General features: G+C 42.0%; 1 protein-coding gene across 6 annotated transcripts in view; it reads left to right on the top strand.

The window, feature by feature from the left end:
* DCX (doublecortin) overlaps positions 1-14,904 on the top strand; it is a 140,280-nt gene extending 125,376 nt beyond the window's left edge. For all 6 annotated transcript variants that reach the window (XM_025431406.3, XM_025431403.3, XM_025431402.3 and 3 more), the window contains one exon: positions 6,542-14,904. In XM_025431406.3, coding sequence (XP_025287191.1) covers positions 6,542-6,570 — 29 coding nt within the window. In that variant the 3' untranslated portion in view covers positions 6,571-14,904. The remainder of the gene's footprint in view (positions 1-6,541) is intronic.
* Positions 14,905-19,931: the final 5,027 nt, after the last annotated feature.

Raw genomic sequence — 19,931 nt, 5'->3', positions numbered from 1 at the left:
CTACAAGTGCAGCCTCCTTGCGATTCTACCCCTAGGCCTGCACCCCCTTCCTCTGAAATATACGTCTGAAATAATCTTTTATGATTATTTCCACCAGCCAACCAACTACACTGAAGGGTCTGTTACAAGAGTTATTGAGAGCAAGGGTGAATGCTGAAGCCCTGTGGTTCAATGTGTTAGGACTCAAAGTGGCCTCCATAATGAAAAGGCCCTTCTGTGTTGCCCAAAAAATGTGCAGGGTGGTTAGGAACTTGGCAATGTCAGCCTTGTTTCCTTTGCTTTGGTGTAACTAATAAAACATAAAATGCAGTGATCTGACTTAGAGAATTTTAGAACAAGAAGGAACCTGAAAGATCTTGTACTCCACGTCTCCCTCAATATTCAGACAGAGCATCAAAGGCCCTTGTAAGGGGAAATGAAATAGCCAAGATAGGGCTAGAACCTAGGTCTCCTGACTCTTAATCCTGTGCTCTTTCTCTGTAGTGGACTTCTATCGTGTGTAATTTAGACTAATGGAATCCATCGAGAGTCACAGGAGAGTCATGGAACAAAACTACCACAAAACTGTCTTTTTACTTTTGTATACATCATTACATGCTAAATATCACTCTATGCATTAAATGTCGATGCATGCATTTTGCTGTATAGGGCTCCATGCTCAGGAATCATATAATCAGTATTCAGTTGTCAGCCTAAGGTATTTTCAAAGGTACCATTTTTTAAAAAATAACAGCTTATTGAGATGTAATTCACATACTGTAAAATTCACCTTTTAAAAGTATATGCTTCGGTAGTTTTTAGTATAATCATGAAGTTGTACAAGAATATATTCATCACCCTCAAAAGTATTCACAGTCTCTTCTCCCTCCACCCAACCTCTGGCAACCACTGATCTACTCTCTGTTTCTATGAGTTCATATTCTGAACATCTCCTATAAATTTCCCTCTGAGCACTGCTTTAGCTGCTTCTCATAACTTTTGGTGTATTGTTATTTCATTTTCTGTCTTAGAAAAGATAAAAGTCTTTTCTAATTTCCCTTGTGATTTCTCCTTTGACCTATTGGCTATTTAGCAGTATGTTGTTTAATTTCCACATATTTGTAAATTTCCCAGATACCTTTCTGTCATTGCTTTCTAATTTAATTCCACTGCAAAGAACATACTTTGTATGATTTCAACCCTTTTACATTTATTGAGATTTGTTTTGTGACCTAGCATATTGTCTATTCTGCAGAATGGGATCTTGAGAAGAATGTGTGTTCTGCTATGGTTGAGTGGAGTATTCTATAGATGTGCAGTTGTTAGTAGTGTCATTTAAGCTTTGTCTTTCCTCATTGGTCTTCTGCCTGGTTATTCTGTACATTATTGAAGGTGGAGTACTGAAGTCTTCAACTATTCTAGATGAGTTGTTTATTTCTTCCTTCAATTAAGTAATTTTCTGCTTTATGTAGTTTGGTGCTCTGTTGTTAAGGCACATGTATGTTTATGTTCTCAGGTGTATTTATCCCTTTTATCATTAGAAAACATCCTTATTTGTCTCTATCAACAATTTTTTGTCTCAAAGTCTATTTTTTTCTGTTATTAGTATAGCCTCTCCAGCTCTTTTTGATTACTTACTGCATGGTAAGTTTTTTGTCCATCCTTTTGCTTTCAATCAATTTGTGTCTTTAAATTGTGTCTCTTTCAGGCAGCAGAGAGCTGGATCATGTTGTTTTTTGTAAAATCCATTCTGCCAATCCCTGCCTTTTCATTTGAGTGCTTAATCTATTTATGTTTAATGTAATTACTGCTAGGGTGGAGATTACATCTGCCATTTTGTTCTTTTCTATATGTCTTATGTCTTTTTTGTTCCCTTATTCCTCAATGTCTGTTCTTTTTTGTGTTAGATATTTTTCTAATGTGCCATTTGAATCTCCTTGTAGTTTTACTAATTTTATTTTGAGTTATTTTCTTAGTGGCTGCCCTGGAGAGTACAATTAACATCTTAATGCAATCTATTCTGGAATAATATCAACTTAATTTCAATTGAACACTAAAAAATTTACTATAGTACAGTTTTGTCCCTCCCCCTCCTTCTGGGCTCTTATTGACATACAAATTACATCTTTATAATGTAATTAGTCCATCAGCACACTTATACAATCACTATTCCATGCAGTTGTCTTTTGAACTGGTTAATAGAAGAAAGAGTCACAAAAATAAATTTGTACTGTCTTTTGTATTTACCTATATATTTACATATACCAAGTGTTCTTTCTTTTTTATATGGATTTTAACTACCGTCTATTGTCCTTTCAGTCCCTCCACCCCCGCCCCAAAAGCTTCTCTTTAGTATTTCTTGGAGGAGATGTCTGCTAGCAATGAACTCTCTGTCTTTGTTTATCTGAGAATGTCTTGTTTTCTCCTTCATTCTTGAAGGATAATTTTCCTATATTTTCTTAAATGCTTTGATCTAATAAGTTTCCCTGCCTTGGCTGAAACACTGCGTGCGTGCGTGCATGCGTGTGTGTGTGTGTGTGTGTGTGTGTGTTGGGGATGGTTTCAGTGCTCTGTCAGGCAGTTTATAACTTTGCCTCAGCCTTCATTTGCTGCTTGAGGAGGGCCCCAAGGCCAACCAGAGGTGAGAGATTAGGACCTTCTTCGGTCTCTTCTCAGAATACACCCAGTCCTGATCATGTACCATGTCATAGAGATTCCTGGGAATATGTGAATATGTTAGAGCTTTTCAAAGTCTCCTATGGACATTAATTCTGTAGCTTTTCCCTTTTAAGGTTTTGAGCAGCTTCACTTACCCCAACAGTTTCCTCTATGTTAGGCAGCTGTGATTTTAAACAATTGCAGCTGATTAAGCTCCCTGAAAAGGCGGTTCACAGCGAGTGTGCTTTTCGTCAGGTCAAATAAAGAGTCCCATGAGTGGGAGTTTCCAAGGAGCTACTAAACAGGTCAAATAGTGACAATTCTCTGGGAATGGGGGCATTTTGGGGAGCTTCCAACTCATTCTGCACCCTCTGGTCACTGCTAAGTTGCTGTTTTTCAGATACTGTAATTGGGAGGCTGTTGGTTTTCAAAGGTACACTGTAGTTGGGGAGAGGAAAAGGAAATAGAACAAGCTAATGCACTACAAATTTTGATATTCTTACTAAAATTCAGCCATTTTTCTTGAATAAACACGTTTTGGATTGCTGAAAGCTTTTGGTTAATTTCCAGAGTTCTGAAAAAGTTGATTTTGACCATTTTTCCAGTGTCACTGCAGGAGCAGATTTTCAGTCTTTCTTTGCCATTATGGAAGTCTAGAGCTCAAAGATACTTTTGACTATGTTCGATTTTCACTTTATTCAAGTATAAGAGAACTAAAATCCCTTCAGAGATGTGACCCAATTGTGTACCAATTCAATTTTACAAGTTTTTATTGAACTCCTGTTGTTTCCTCAGCCTTGCACTTCTTACCTGTGTATCAGTTTTATAAGAGATGGGTGTTTGGTAGTGTAGAACAAGGGTGTCAAATACTGCCTATGGCCTGGTTGTTTCGGGGTAGTCCCCCGATGTGTAAAAAAAATGTTTCTTATATCTTTAAAGGGGTGTAAAAGAAACAAAACCCAAACAAACAAGACTACATGGAAGAAACCATATGTAACCAGCAAAGAGAGCCCAAAATATTTACTATCTAGCCCTTTACAAAAAAAGTTTGTCAGCCCCTACCGTGAAGGGATGGTGGGTTGATAAGAAGTGAGTCTATTTGCTATAGTTGCCTTTCTTGTGTTTTTTAATGATTAAGTAGTCCCTTGAGGGTCCAAAATAACAGACTGAGAGGTGGAGGGGGACCTTACATATTGTCCTTTCCAATACTAAATTTTCAGGATGAAGACACCAAGAGTCAAAGACTTTTTCAGTGTCACAGTATAGATTATTCAGGACTAAAAGCTCAGCTTTCCGAATATACTTAGCTCCTCTTTCCATTGAAGCTGCCTAAACATTTTCTTACCCCTTCCTTATCAGCAAAAAGTGTTCTTTTTTTCTTTAAAGATTTTATTTTTAAGTAATCTCTTCCCCTAATATGGGGCTCAAACTTACAACCCCAAGATCGAGACTCACATGCTTTACTGATTGAGCCAGCTAGGTGCCCCACAGCAAAAAGCATTCTTAATATTTAGATAAGCAAGTCCCTCTCCTCCTTTTTCTTGTCCTTCTTCCTCATCTTCACTTTTCCCTCTAACTCACAGAGAAGCTATAGGCTCCAGTTTTTTGGACAAGTCTCTACCTACGTTCTTTGTTTCTATTATACCAAGGAGAATCTCTTAAATATCCACAGTTGACCTAAGTTTTTCAGTTCCCTTTAGTATCTTGCTGATAATGTGAATGATAGCAGTGGTTTTCAAACTGCTTCATTTGGTGATGGGTGAAATTCTGCCTTCGCCATGTCTGATTCAACCACAAGAGCTACACATTTATTTATTTATTTAATGTATTGGGCTTCCAAACAAAATTTCATTTGAATAGAGGATTTAGAAGGAGAAGAGAGAGAGAGAGAGAGAGAGAGAGATTGAGAGACAGAGATTTGAAAATCACTGATTTAGATTATGGGTGAAGTAAGTCCAAGAGGAATCAGAAGTACCTCCAAATACAGTTCTGGGGACAGTGGGAAAAACCAATGCCATATCACCTCCCAATCTCCTCAAGACATATAAGCCTTGGACAGCATTGAAGCCATGGATCCTAATTCCTGGTGCAAAATGGAAGAGCATCAGGAAATAAGTTGCAAGTAGGCAAATGAGGTACATTTTCAGGGTTAGGCATTTGTTCAGGACCTGGCAGTTTTCTGGGACCATGAAATGAATTGACATTTATATTCACAACTGATTTTTGACAAAGGCACAGATTCAATCAGTGGAGGAAAGAAAGTCTTTTCAATAAGTGGCGCTGGAGCAATTGAATATCCAAAGGCCATAAAATGACTGCTAACCTAAACCTCATATCTTATGTAGAAATTAACTTTTAAAAATGGACTATAGGTATAAATGTAAAACAGAGAAAAAGGAAACAGAGGAGAATATCTTGTGATCTTTGGCTAGGCAAAGCATTCTTAAGTTTGACAATAAAAGTACCATCCATAAAATAAAAAGAATAATAAACTGGACCTCATCAAAATTAAAAACTTTTGCTTTGTCAAAGACCATGCAAAAGGTATGGAAAGACATGCTACAGAGTGGGAGAAAATATTTGCAGGGCACATATTTAACTAAAGGTATACAAACAACTGTTAAAACGTGATAAGAAAGAAAAAAAAACAGTTAGTAAATTAACAAAAGCCCTGAAGAGGGGTGCCTGGGTAGCTCAGTTGGTTATGTGTCTGACTCTTGATTTTGGCTCAGGTCATGACTGCAGGGTGATGAGATTGAGCCCATGTTGGGCTCTGTTCAGTGTGGAGTCTACTCTGCTTGAGATTCTCTCCTTCTCCCTCTGCCACACCCTCCTCTCGCACTCTGTCTCAAAAAAAAAAAAAAAAAAGACCTAAGGAAACGTTTTACTGAGGAGGAATTACAGATGTCATCTATGGACATGAAAATATGTTTAACACCAGCAGCCATCAGGAAAATGCAAATTAAAACCATAATTAGATATCACTACAAACTCATTAAGAATAATTAAAATAAAAAAGTAGCAAAATCGCCAAATACTGGTGAGAATATGGATAAACTGGATCACTAATACTTTTCTGGTGAGAATGTATGTAAATAGTACACTCACTCTGGAAAACAATACTGCAGTCTACAAATTAAACATGTAATGTCATACAACTCAGCAGTAGTACTCCTGAGCATTTATCCCAGAGAAATGTAAACTTACGTTCACACAAAAACCTGTAGAGGAATGTTTATAGCAAGCTTAATTTGTAATAACCTGCAATGCCCTTCGAGGGTGAATAGTTAACCAAACTGTGGTATAACTGCACTATGGAATGCTGCTCAGCAATATACAGGAGTAAACCTGCTGACATGTGCAACAACTTGTATGAATCCCCAGGGAATTATATGCTAAATGGGGAAGGCCAGTCCCAAAAGGTTACATACTGTATAATTCCATTTGTATACCATTCTTAGAATGACACAATTGTAGAGATGGGAAACAGATTATTGGTTGCCATAGGGTGTTTAGAGGTGGGAGACGGGGGGCTGTAGCCCTAAATTGGGGTAGCATGAGGGAGCTCTTTAGCGACAGTACAGGTCTGTATCTCATTTGTGATGAGGGTCACACAAATATGTACATGTGGTAAAATTGCATAGGACAACATATACACATGCAAGCATATGCACACACATGAGCAAATGGAAATGGCAAGATGTTACCATTGGGGGAAACTGAGTGAAGGGTACATCAGTAGAAGTATACCTCCCTATACTTCAGCTTCCTCTGAAACTATAATTAGTTCAGAATAAAAATTAGAGAAAATACTAATTAGAAAAAAAAAGTCATCCTATTTTGCCCATTTCAGAGCCCAAGATGGCAAGAAAAGGAGTTAACTTTATCTCTTATCTTCTTACAGGATCTGTACCTGCCTCTGTCCTTGGATGATTCGGACTCACTTGGTGATTCCATGTGAAGGAGAAGAGAATGTTCAGAGTCCAGAGTACAAATCCAAGCTTACAGTTACAATAGGGTACTTCTATGCTCAAGTGTCCAACAGGGCTATTGGTGCTTTCAAGTTTTTATTTGTTCTTGTTATTTTTTAAAACACACTGTAATATGTTGGGTTTATGTTCCTGTGATTTCTCCTCTGGGCCACTGATCCACAGTTACCAATTATAAGAGATAGATTGATAACCATCCTTCGGGGTAACTTTCTGGGGATGTAAAATATGCTAATCTGTGACCTTTCTATTGAAAACTTAGGCGCCTGCATTGTTTCTCCCGTTTCACTTTGCTCATACACGACAGTCTTCCTTCTGTAGAGGGTTGTTTACATACATAGCACTTAAAATGCATTTGTGGGAAAGAAACTCATTGGCAAATCCAAGAGTGACAAACACAAGTGCCCCTTGTCTCCCGATCTCAAGAATGCTGGAGGATCTTGGGAGGGCAACAAGGCAGCTCCCACACCTCGCTCTTCACTCCCAATCAAGCCCCCAGTTTATCGTCTCACACCAGTTCTGGCTGTCAAGGGGGAGAAACACCAGCAACTCCTAATTCTGACATCAGATGCTTAGATGAGCCCAGTGCAGGGCTAGACAGAATTGAGAAACACTGTAGACATTTCAGTAGAGTTTCTAAAAGCTCAGTGAATTTCTTGTCAATCTCTCCAAGTGGGGCAATTTGCAATCAATAAGCAATTAAGAGTTGGCGGTGAGGGACTTCCTATACCCAATTCCTCTAGGAGGCTGTCTAACATAGCGAGTTATTACACAAACTGTATGGTATCCATCTATCTCTGTTCTATTGAATGCCTTGTAAACAGCCAACACTGAAAACACTGTGAGAATTTGTTTTCAGGTCTGATACCTTTCAGTCACTTTTTATAGCAAGAAACCAATACCCTTTTTATAAAACTTCATGTCTGTACTTCAGGCTCCTTTTTTTATAAACTGGTGATTTTTCTTTTGTCTAAAAAACACATGCAGAAAATTTACCAAAAAAAAATGCAAAAGAATAACGTAGTTTAGAAATCATGCTGTCACTGCCAAACAGAAACCTCCAGGAGGAAACAAAATGAATAGCAGAGGCCAATTCAATAGAATCAGTCTTTTGATAACTTTTTAACAGTTCTGCTTACATTAATAATTTCAATGTGGACCAGACATTCTAATTATATTTTAAAGGAAATGTTATGGCATATTTTAAGCAACAACTCTTTTTTATCTACAATTCTGATATTTCATACTGAAGACATGGAAACCTTTCGATTGTCTTTAACACTAGAAAGGATTTCTCTTTGCTAAGGACTGATCATTCGAAATAGTTCTCAGTCTTTGAGGCACCAGTTCATAACACTGCTTTTTGTCTGTAATCATAGCCCATAATGGCAAAGACAACTAAATTTAAGGGAAAGCCATGCATGCCAGTTCTGTGTTTGCTTTTAGCAGATATGAAGATTTCCTTATTTCTTTGTAATCCTTTGGATAGTTTGTGAGGTGCAGCATTCAAAGCCAAGCCGCTGTTTGGCTGCTGAGTGACTCGCGGTTGTTTCTCCACTTGAACTGGAACGAGCTTGGGGTGTGTGTATGTGTGTGTGTACTTGCAGTTGCTTCATGATTAGGAGATGCTCCAGAATACCCCTACATGGATCCGTGGCAACCTGGTAGCATTGCTGATGTGCATATGTAGAAGGGGACTCGGTGGCGGAAGGGGTAGCTCGGATGTCCCTAGACAAGCCTCAGATACCTTAGCTATAAGAATTATGCTTCAAGAAAAGTCCTGATGACGGTACTACCAATTCCTGGTTAAGTTGGTCATCAAAGAACCCCAAATCATGAGAATCTCCCTTTGCCCTGCTCCTTTATTTGTAGGCGAGTTTGAAACCAGTATAGACAGGTCTATTTTTAATCTTCAGGACAGACCTCTCAAAGATTCCACTTTCTCCAGATCTCAGCCTGGTTCCTTCAATTTAAGGTGAAACAGAGGCTGAGGCACTGAGGCAACTAACCAAGATGCTGGTAAAGAGCAAGACCAGAGGAGGAATTTGGATTTCCTCCTGTCTAGGCCCTATGCTATCTTCACGAGCATTTCCTCACTGGTGGCGTATGTACGAAATGGACATACTTTCTTTAGAGTGGCCTTTGACCCAACAGTCTTCAGTAATAAAAGTAGATCTTCCATCTTTCTTTGAATCAATTATAGGAGAATGTTTCTGTACTGCCACTTCAGGGGGCTTGGTCTTATTCCAAATTCAAGTGTTTAATGATTACATGTTAAATTGGCCCATTTTCAAGGCAAAAGAAAAAATTGTCACTGAGCGCCTTCACCCCCGTCATTCATTCCGGATTTTGCTCAATCCAGTATTACCACTAAAGTCCCATTGTGTTACCTTCTGCACACTCAGCAAATATCAAGTCATTCAGCGAGCATCTGCCACCGCTCCCCACATCCTCCCTCCCTCTTTTACGTGTGCATGAGCTACGCACGTGCATGCGTACACACACACACACACACACAGTCTATCTGTTGCTTGTTCCTACCTCCTGATTTTTCTCCCTTACAGAAATAGAAATAGGGACAAAGAAGGGCAAAATGTATATATGGGGGCTGGGCTGAACAACTTCATAAGTAGTGTTAACTAGGGATAAATTGAGAGAAAATTTCCTTTTCTCTTCACTGTTTTGGAAAGGATAGCCATTAGCATGACTGCTTTGTGTCCTTAAGGACTTTAGTATTAGCCTAGATTGAATCATAGAGTTTTCTAGCTGGAAGGAACCTTAGGATCACATCATCTACTCCAAATTCCTCATTTTCATGCCAGGAATGGAGATGCAGAGGTAAAGTAATTTCCCCAAGGTCACACAGCTGGCTAGGGGCAGGGCTGGGATTAGAACCCACATCTCCTGGCTCTTTTTCCAGGGCCTTTTCCCACTGAACTGTATTGCCTTCCACTAGGCTCCTGAGAATTCTTTCCCAGGGTCATGTTGCATCTTGGAGCCATATGGTGCTGCCCTGAGCTCAGTGGGAAATCCACCCAGCAACCTAATACGGCCCTTTCTCCCTGTGTTCACATGGTTCCCATCTACATGGACTGCAGATGCCCCCAAAGAGAAGGAGGCATTGAGAACCCACAGGAACAATGAGGTCCCTGACCTTGTCAACTCAACACAGGGGATCACTGCCCCACCTCAAGGAGCCCTCAGGACAGCCCTCTGAGCTCCAGTCCTGTCCAGTGGAGATGGGGGAAGACTGACTTTCCCTGTCAGCTCATTTCATCTCCTACTGGTTGGGTCTTTGTAGGCTGAGAGAAATGTTTCTTGTTCTTAGAGCAGGGAAAGGAAGGAAGAGCAGAACATAGCTTTGTTTGTCCTGATTTTTTGAGATGGCTTTGCAGTATTTTTTAAATGACTGTGACTGCCATTCACTGGCCATAATTTCTTTTAAAATATGGGAGAGAGCCCAGCTAGAAAATAACGGTCTCACTGTGGTGGTTCTCAACTACAATGTTCCCATAGCCATCCTGCCCCAATGGGGACAATTTCCAGGTATAAGCAAGGGGCTTTGTAACTAAAATGCACCCTGGCTGATGTTAAACGTTGGTTCCTTGTGTTTGCACTAAAATAGCAAGCTACGTGCTCTATACCCCATACTCGTCTTCTTGTGTACACTGCTTGGTCCTGTGGCCTTCCATGGCAGAAACCAGGGCAACAGGGTCTGAACACGTGGTTTCCTCATACCATGGCTCCTCCTGGGAACTAAGGGGGGTGTTCATTAGTTCAGGTCCAAGAGACTTCCTTCTGGGCTTACTCCACTTCTCAGGAAATTCTCTCTTCTTCCTGCTTCGCCTCCCCAATTGGAAGTAACCAAGGAACCTTAAAGTGGATGTATAGTTCTAAGAAGAAGGGAAATACAAGGGGTCTGAGCCCCTAGATACTTCTTTGAATCACCCAGCCCAAGTCATAGGGCAGCAATCCACAGTGCTTGCTTTGGACAAAACTGTGTCTACTTCCCTGGTCCCTTCAATACTCTGGAAGGACATGTTCTGATCCCCCTCAGATTTGGTTCTAAATAGCTTTTCTTTTTTAAAAACACATGTCCCTCAGACAAGGGAATAAGCATGCCCATGTGCCCCAAGTGAGCTCTGGCACACTGATGGGACTGTTTTCCAGGATCAGCCTACCTCTGAAACATCTATGCCAAGAGACATCTCCAGACAGATGCCCTGGGACCATGGGGTTTGAACGACCTCCTTTGCTACCCAACTTGCTCTGGGGACTAAAAGGCATTAGAGATTCATTTTTAAAAAAGATTTATTTATTTATTCATGAGAGACAGAGAGACAGAGAGAGAGAGAGAGAGAGAGAGAGAGGAGAGGCAGAGGGAGAAGCAGGCTCCTTACAAGGAGCCCAATGTGGGATTCGATCCTGGGTTTCCAGGATCACACCCTGGACTGAAGGTGACGCCTAACCATTGAGCCACCGGGCTGCCCAGAGATTCATTTTTTTGAAGACAGCCATTGGAACCTGTATGTGGCCACAAAGGGCCGCTTGATTCTCCAAGGCAAGGCCTCAATCATGCATTGCATTAAGGGATTTGGCTCTTAGGTCTAGGCTGGTTTCATTAGTAAACTGTCAGTATTTTGAAGCTCACCTGAGATGAGGGGGCGTTAAGAGTCCTATGTTTTGGGACGTGGAATTGAGAGAGAATGAAATTCCAGACATCGATGTGCCAGAAGTGATCTGAGACCTCCTGTGTAGCAATGGAATTGTCACACTTCTGCCACTGCCCCTGGAAGGGGACCTCTTTATGTAGCGTTGTCCACTGTTCTGTGAATCCATAGAGGGTTTCCTCTTCCTTGTAAGTATGACCACCTTGAGCAAAGATAATGCATTGATTCCCCATGCATACCTTTTGGTAGAAGAGGCATCTCCAACAGGTTCTCTGGCTCTTGGTGGCCCGGACCCAGACTAGTGCTGGTAATATTCAGTGGATTGCCCTAAAGGCTGTAATTATGGGCCAAGACAATGCAGACCATCCATTTCTTAAAAGTGAATTCTCAATTTTATTCTTCCTCCAGTTAGCACTCCTCACTTCCCTAGTAGTTTACATAAAAAAAAGGCTGGAGGTTTTTGTCACAACAGCCAAGACACGGGGTGGGGAGGAAAATGCATTTCTAAACCCACAGAGTGCTGACTCCAGTGGTCAACCTACTATGAGCTGGGTCTGTTAGCAGTTCCTCTTAAGCCCCTTCCATTGTTTCTTTTCAGAGATTAGAAGGCTAACTGTCCCATCGGCTTGCCTTTCAGTATGCCTAGTTGAAGGGACTTTGCCCCTCCTATCTTTTCAGGAAAAGGAGACTGTCTCTTCTGTCTTCTCCACCCTGGTCCCTAGAGCTTATTCAGCATCCCCAAAGGTATAATGTGGCCTTGACATTCAACTTCTTAGTGTCAACATTACTTCCTACTGGTTTCTTATTAAGGATCTATGCAGACATCCCACTTTGGCCTATGTGGTGTGACAGTGGCTATCAAACGACAAGACTCTCGAATCCACTTGTGACTGCCTACATTTGTATCCCTCAATTTCATAGGCTCCGGCATCTTCCAGAATCAGATGCAATCTTATCTTACTTTAGATGCTTGGAGCTGGGGTCTGGGGAGTACAGAATTCCCTTGGGAAATTAAGGCATCTTCCTGCTTCTGATTAGGACAGGCTAGTTGGGAGAGGTTGGAAGGCACAACAGAAGTTAGAACAAACTCCTTGTGAATGAAGGCACAAACGTGGAGATGTGGGAACTTCTCATTTCTGGGTGAATAACCTGAGGAATCAATGTCTTTTTGCCACTCTCTACCTCCCCAGTGTATCTCTTTGTCTTTTCTTTCTCTCTCTAGCACACTAGATTTGCTCTCAATTTTATACTCCACTATCACTCTCTCTTTCCAGAGTACAAACGCCCATCCCTCATCCTCTGCAATTCTCTTGCTTCTTTGATGTCTCCCGTTCTATTCCTTTCTTCCTCCATGTCTAGGTTTTGGGCATATCCCTCTTCTTAGCCCTGGGATTTTGCCTTGGTGATGTGAAGTTATTTCTGGACTTAACCAGTGCTGATCCCACAGTTCAGTCAGAAGTATGGAGGTTGGAATCAATCTGATCCTGACTCTTCTTCTCCATTTTCAGTTGCGATTCCCCAAAGCAGATCTTCACAAGCAGTTTCCTTACAGCCCATCTGTTGTTAGGTCTTTGCCTTCCAAGCGCTGTACAGAAGACTCTGTGGTTCCTTTTTAGTCTGCCATTTTGTGGAGCAGTGAAGTGTGCTCAGAGAAATAATCAGCTGAACAGAAAAATCCACCCATGGATTCCTATCAGCTAAATACTATTAACAGATTTTGTTTGATTTTCTCATATTTTAAAAAGCTGCAATATAATATAATGAGAGAGCACAGGTTATTTCTGCTGTCATTTGGTTTGGCCGGGCAGGGGCGTTAGGTGTGGGGGTGGGGGAGCAACTCGTTTCAAGTTTTACCCACTGACACATTAAGCTGTCTGTAACAATCTTACGTTTGGGGTTTGCCAACTGTTGAACTGTTTTAGCTGAACTGATAGGCAATTGGGGTTGATTTAAATGGAAAGGATAATTAACAAACCCCTACTATAGAAAGAAATACTCACTTAACTAAAATGTATTTGTCCTTATGTTACTAAATTCACCTAAACATTTACTCTGGACTCCAACTGTTCCTATCTCTGTACAGGCAGTCCACATTAAGAGTAATTAATGGGCCTCAAGAAGTCAGCTTGTAGGTGCTAATTTATTCAACATGGTGCACAGCCCTTGGGGATGTCACTGCTTGGCAATGCTATATGGAATGCCCTTTCCAATGGCTTTTCCTTATAAGTTCTCTTAAAGGGATTCAAGCAAGTAAGAAGTTATACCAAAACGTCTCTCATGTATGGTCCTGCAATATATTGCAGCTTGAAGCCAATGATCCCTTATGACTTACACAACTAATGCATGTTTTGATTGAAGTTTGCATTGCTCATGTGTGGTAAGTTCTTTAAAAAAAGTTTTGGGTCACCTTTTTGTGCCATTAAACTTGTACAGAAAATGCTTTTATGGCCATTTTCAAAGGGAGAAAGTTTAAAATGGAAACAGCCCACCCTTTCTGCCCTATAGCCGTAGTTAGAACTCAGTTAAGTGTAGCAAAACAGCTGTAATTGGTGGTTGTAGTATTAGAGGCGTTAGCTTGCTAGTGACTAGCTTTGGAGAGTAAATGCATGGTATTGTACATCACATTTCTTAAATAACTCATTTTAACCTCTGAAAAGAATATATTCTTCCCTGTGGTCCCCCTTCCCTCCCCTTCCCCCTGCTCCCAGGTGTCTTACAGTTGTAAATAACTGATTTGGGGGCCTGATGCTTTTTGCCAAGTAAAGTCAACAAAGAACAAACAGACCAAAAAGGGGGGAAAGGCAATTTCTCAGTCTCTCAGCAGCTAGCAACCATTTCTCAAGGGGTGACATTATGATCAAAGACTCAACTTCCCTTTGCGTAAAAAAATCAGTGGCAGCTTGGGAATGTCTTTGACCACTTGCTTGCATGGCAGAGTTGAATAGTTCTCGGAATTGCATATAATTGAAAGACAGTGGACAATGATGTTCCTTTATCCCTGCAGCAGTTTTGAGGTATTTGGAGACCTCAGAAGGCTCTGCTTGACCAACAAGCAATACTTATTAAGAAAGAAAAAGAAAAATGGAGAAAGACGGCAGATAATTTAGGGACTTTTTAGCTGCCCCCTCAAAAGAGTTACAGCCAGAAAAGACAAGGACATGCATGTATATGCATTGCTGTTGGTTTCCCAGGCAATGCCTAGACCTGCTCTCAGACTATGATTCTAAAGTGGTGTTCCAAGAAGGCACTCTCCTTTTTGGTTTGCTGTTCCTACTTGGACTGGCAGGTTTGATGAGGCCCATGTAAAACCAGCTGGAGCAGACCCTTTTCATCTCCCGTGCCTGTTAATATCCCCCTCCCTCCCTCCACAATTTCATGAGGGCTTTCTTTGGTTAGAGGACTTCAAAGTCTAGAGAAGTTCCCCATGTGTGTAACGTGTTGTGAACTGTGAATGCTGCAGATTCACGGCATTCAATACCAGGCGGCCAAAGAGCTGCTTTTGCAATCATTTTGGCTCTCAAGCTCTGTTCTTCATCTCATTCTCATTTCTGTGTACATTTGCAAGATGTGTGTATGCCATTTTCCAAAAATAAAATTTGATTTCAATATTTCTGGCTGACATTGTATTTTTTGAAGCATTGAACTGATGATCATAAAACCACAAAATGTCCGAGCTAGGAAAAAACTTAGACGTTCATCGGTCCAACCCCTTAATTTTATAGATGAGGAAGCTGATGATCGATGCTCCCTCCCAGAGTCGACCAGGAATCAAATGGCCTCTTTTTATGTATGAGATGCTTTGACCAAGGTTAATCTTGGTTATCAGCATAGGTGGCCACTTCTAGTCCTCTGTTTGCAGAGGCCCAAGAAAGACTTCATGTGGGTTCCATGCAAATACCTCTACCTGCAGTCCCTACCTGCAAATTTTCAACCTGTTGATAGTGCAGCTACTCTCGGGGAGAAGGGATACCTAAATATCTCATCCTCAAGCATAAATGACTATTTTTCTCAGATAAACTTTTATTAACAGGGAGAAAAGGCACTGGGTTTGTGAAGAGGTTGATTGAAAAAGATGGAGAAAAGGTTACAGAAAGAGGAGGCTGAGGTCTTGGAATATAGATTGAGCAACTCACAATGAGGGCCAGCCCTTTAAACACCTGACCTGTGTTTAAAGAAGCAAGGATGCCAGCATCCTGAGTATTCCCAAGGACTGAGATGGTTAAGATTTTTCCTTTCCCCAGCTCAGTATTTTATCAATTAGCTCCAATGCCATTAATCTGGTTGAGACAAAAAAAAAAAAAAGGAAATAAAAATGGGAATTTTTAGTGTTCCTGATTCAAAATATATATATTGGCTACAATCAGACTAGCCCAGGTCAACCTTCCAGCCCACTATTGCAAGACCCTCCTTCTTGCTGATCCTACATGATGTTGCTTTCTCCCAACTTGATCTGTCCTGGTCTCCACTGCAAGTAGAACTTTTCTAAAAGATTTGGACGTTGTCATTCCTGTGACTGGGAATTTATGACAGTTGTCTACTGCCCATCAGATCAAGTCCAACTCCTCTATGTGGTTTTCATCAAGACATATCTGGAGCACTATGTTCCAGGTCCTCTGCCAATTGCAGGGCCTTGGGTTTAAGAGTTTCAGTCCAGGGAAGGCAGACTTGTAAATAAATGAGTCTGTACTACAGGAACACCAATGATGGGATCATTAATGTCCTGGGATGGTCAGGAAAACTTCACGGAACTGGCAGCATTTGAGAAAAGACTCATTTTCGAGGTGGGCAGGAAGTGTTCTCAGCAGAGGGAAGAGCACAAGGAATGGCAGAAAAAGCAAGACCCTCTCTAAACACTGAAAACTACCTGAGGTGGCAAGGTTATAGTTCCATTATATAGGGTTCTGGAGGAAAATACAAGGGCATCATCTAGAATTACAGTTTGGGTGGTTGACCAGTGGTTCCCAAGAGTTGGTATAGCAACCAATGGCAGTCTGTAATAAAGTTTTTACCAGACTGTGGTGAAAAGAGAGAACTAAGGATAATATGGTGTGGAGTATGTTTGTTTTTCATAGAAACAAATTACTCCATGTAGAGGACTAGAAGACAGATGCAGGTTGGTTTTTTAATGTCCTAACAAGGCAAAATAAAAAGTAAAACCAAGAGTGGCTTACATTCAATCTAGCTATCTTAATTTCTTTTCTTTTCTAATTTGATCATCTGTGAAGTTTGGAAGTGTGGCAGCCAATGGTTTAGACTAAAAGAACAGACAAATGGAGAAACCAGTGGGGGCCGAGTTGTAAGGAAAAAGATGTGTGGAATTTGAAGGGACTTCTTTCTCTGAGCCTAAATAGTCTCTCCTGTTAGCCCTCCACCTTCCGCACTCTCCCTTCCTCCCTCTCCCTTCTTCCCTCTCCCCTCCCCACCTCCCTCTCTTTTTATTCTTTTTATGATTTCCTTCTTTCAACAGTTGCTGCTGAAAGCCTTCTCCACCCCAGGCTCTGTGTTAGGGGCCTGCAGATACAGAGATGACACAGGATTTCCTGCCTTCAAGGTGCTCACATTGCAAAGCAGTGCAACAGAACCACCTAGGAACATGTCAGAAATGCAAATCTGTGGGGCCCACCCCACTACACTGGATCAGAAACTCTGGGAGTGGGGCCCAATGATTTCTGTTTTAACAAGCCCTCCAGGGGATTCTGAGGCCCTCCCTCATTTGAGAACCCCTGCTCTTGTGAATTCTACTTCCTTTTCCCCCAGGACTCAGTGAGGACCTAAATAGTATATATGATCTCCTGGTCCATTTGGATTACAGTTTGCATCTTGCCCAGAAGAACAAAGACTCAAGAGGCTAGTGATTCTGGTAAGATCTCTATATGTTTAGTTTTCTGATGAAAGACTGCTTTTTCAAGCTTGAGAAAAATCTTGCATAAGTAAAGACACTGAGAGTGAGTCTTTGCGACTGCTGCAGGAGTCTGGATGGAGACATGAGGGGGCCCAGAATTAAGGCCAGAACAGGGGTGGTAGAGAGGAAGGATGAAGCCAAGGTGCTGTTGATACAGAAGTGTCAGGATTTGATGGACCAGCTGGATACATGGAGGAAATGTGAGAGAAGGGAAGCCCCGACTTGAGTAATTCTGTCCTAGCTTCCTTCCCCTGTTCCTAGACATGGTCCTGTGCTCCGGACAGCTCAGTAGCTTCCCTCTTATCCACCTCCTCCCCTGACTTGGGCCCTGGCTATGCAATGCTCATTCACACTTCACTCTTGCTGACAAGAGTCTACCCTTCTTTCTCTGCCCAGAAAAATACCCTCTGAATGCCCTTCCACATTCTCTTCACCTGTCTAAATCTCAGATGTAGCCAAAACCTACCAGCAACGGAACTTAAGGCATATTTATAAGAAAAACAAATCCAAACATGGAGGAAAACTGGCAATTTTTCTCTCCTGAACTTTTCAGGGCAGTCCTGATCTTATGTAATTTCCCCCCTTTTCCAAATAAAGGTGATTTTAAACATATAACTAACTCCAACTTCATTTTTAGACCTTTCTTAAAATTTTTTTGTATAAATACACTCAAAAATTGGAAAACATCCCTTGTCAGGACACACATCCATACTGAGGGTTTGGAAAATGTGATTCCTTTCTGAGACAGGCTTTCCCCAGGCTTCCTTGTCAACTTGTCTGGCTCCCCTGGCCCCCATCCTCTTGCCAGTGTCAGGAAAGACACTGCCCTTCTATCTCTAATCCTCGCTTTTCGGTACTCCAAGAGGGAATTTCAGATTGTCTGATTATATCAAGACTGATTTCATCAAGGAGACAGTCTTGAGTAAGCAGGTAATTTCTCTTTGAACCTCGGAGACTTGATTTTCTCCAATCAAGAAGACTTGGCTTAAATTGTTGTAATCCCTCTTCCTCTTCCCCCACCTGCATGGCCCTGGATGATTCTGAAAATACTTTACCCAATTTAGAGAGGGCTAAGTCCTAGAGGCCTGCATTATGTACTATTCACTATCGCCAGTAATGAACCACTTGCGCACAGAATTGCAGAACGTCAAAGGTGGAAGGGCCCTTATAAACCACTTGTCCAATGTTTCCCAAACTTCCCCAGGGATGTGAGTCAATTGGGCTCCTTGCTACAAATACAAGTTCTGGGACCCCATCCCATTCCCACTTCATTAGCCTGTCCAGGACAGTGGCCAGGCAAGGTATGTTTAACAAGAATCACAGTGATTCTTTTCATCTGGGAAGTTCATAGCGCTCCCCAAACTTTACTGTGGATGGAATCACCTGAAGATCTTGTTAAACTGCAGCTTCCGATTTACAAGTTTTGGGGTGGGACCCAGATTCTGCATTTGCAACAAGCCAACATGCTCTATGCTCCTACCCTGGCAGACCAGATTTTCGGTAGCAAAGCCTGAAGTTCATTATTCAGAAAAGGAGGAAACTGAGGCCCAGGGCAAGAAAGAAAGATGCCCACAATCAGATACTTGGCCAAGGTAGACTAGCATTGAGGACTCTAGACTCCCAGGCCAGTGCCTTTTCCATATTGACCAGGCTGCCTATCGCCAGCAGGCACTAAAAGCAGCCCAGCTGCAATGGTACTGTTTCCAATCAAAGGCTAATTGGAAAAATGATGTTTCCTGAAAGGGGAGCAGCCCTGGCTTGTTTCAGTAATGAGTGGGCACACTGGCAGGGTGTGTGTGGGGGAAGACAAAGGATGGGGGAGGGGAGAGAATTTACGTCTCCTTTTAATTGAAGAAATGAGCCAAGTTCCCCTCCCCTCACAAGGAGGCCAAGGGTTTAAGGTCACACCATGTCCTCCACGTCCTTCAGGAAAAGCACTAAACGGAAGGAAACTACACCGAACCAACCAACTAAACAAAAACCCATCATCTAGGGCCTCGGGAAAGTGCTGGAACAGAGGTCCTGCAAGGAGCCAGGAGAGCCAGGATGGAGGAGGGGCAGTCTGGCCTCTGGGCTGGGGTGATGAAGGCTGCTAGATATTAGAGTTAGTATAATAAAGCATTAATGATGAAAAATGAGCTAAGAATTACCCTGCCTGGAATAAATCTTCATTTTAATGGTTCCCTTCAGGCCCAGGCTTCACTGAGGAGATGTAACCTGAGCTGAGACTTAAACAAGTTGGAGTTTGTTAGGTGATGAGGGAGGAGGGGAGGATGGGGGGGCATTGTAGCCAGAAAGGCCAGCGTGAACAAAGACAACGAGATGTGAGCTGTGTCCACTGTGTCTGGGGACAGCAAGTCCTCCAGTGAGGTGGAGGGAGCATGGGTGCAAAGAGAAGGGGCCGGGAGCAGATGAAGAGCACGTTGCGAAGGTGAAGCACCTTTCTGTCGTTTGACGGACACGCTCCACGGTCTATGTTGGTCACTGTCCGGGGCTCTGGTGCGGAAATGGGCTGGGTCCCTGACCTCCCAGAGCCCCAAGGCTAGCTAAGGAGGGCAGTAACTATACCAACACCCCCCCCCCCATTCCCAAGTGCTGTGACCTGGGGAAGAGCAAAATGGCAGAGGAAGCATGCAGTCACCTAATTCAGCTTGTGGGATGGGGCAGTTAGAACTTTCCAGAGGAAGTGACATCTTCACTGAGACTTAAAGACGAATACGAGTTAGCCCAGAG

This window comes from Canis lupus, chromosome X (genome assembly GCF_003254725.2).
Source record: "Canis lupus dingo isolate Sandy chromosome X, ASM325472v2, whole genome shotgun sequence".
Taxonomy (NCBI): Eukaryota; Metazoa; Chordata; class Mammalia; order Carnivora; family Canidae; genus Canis; species Canis lupus.
The sequence above is the reverse complement of the archived record's forward strand: the minus strand, read 5'-3'. Positions and strand labels throughout refer to the sequence as shown.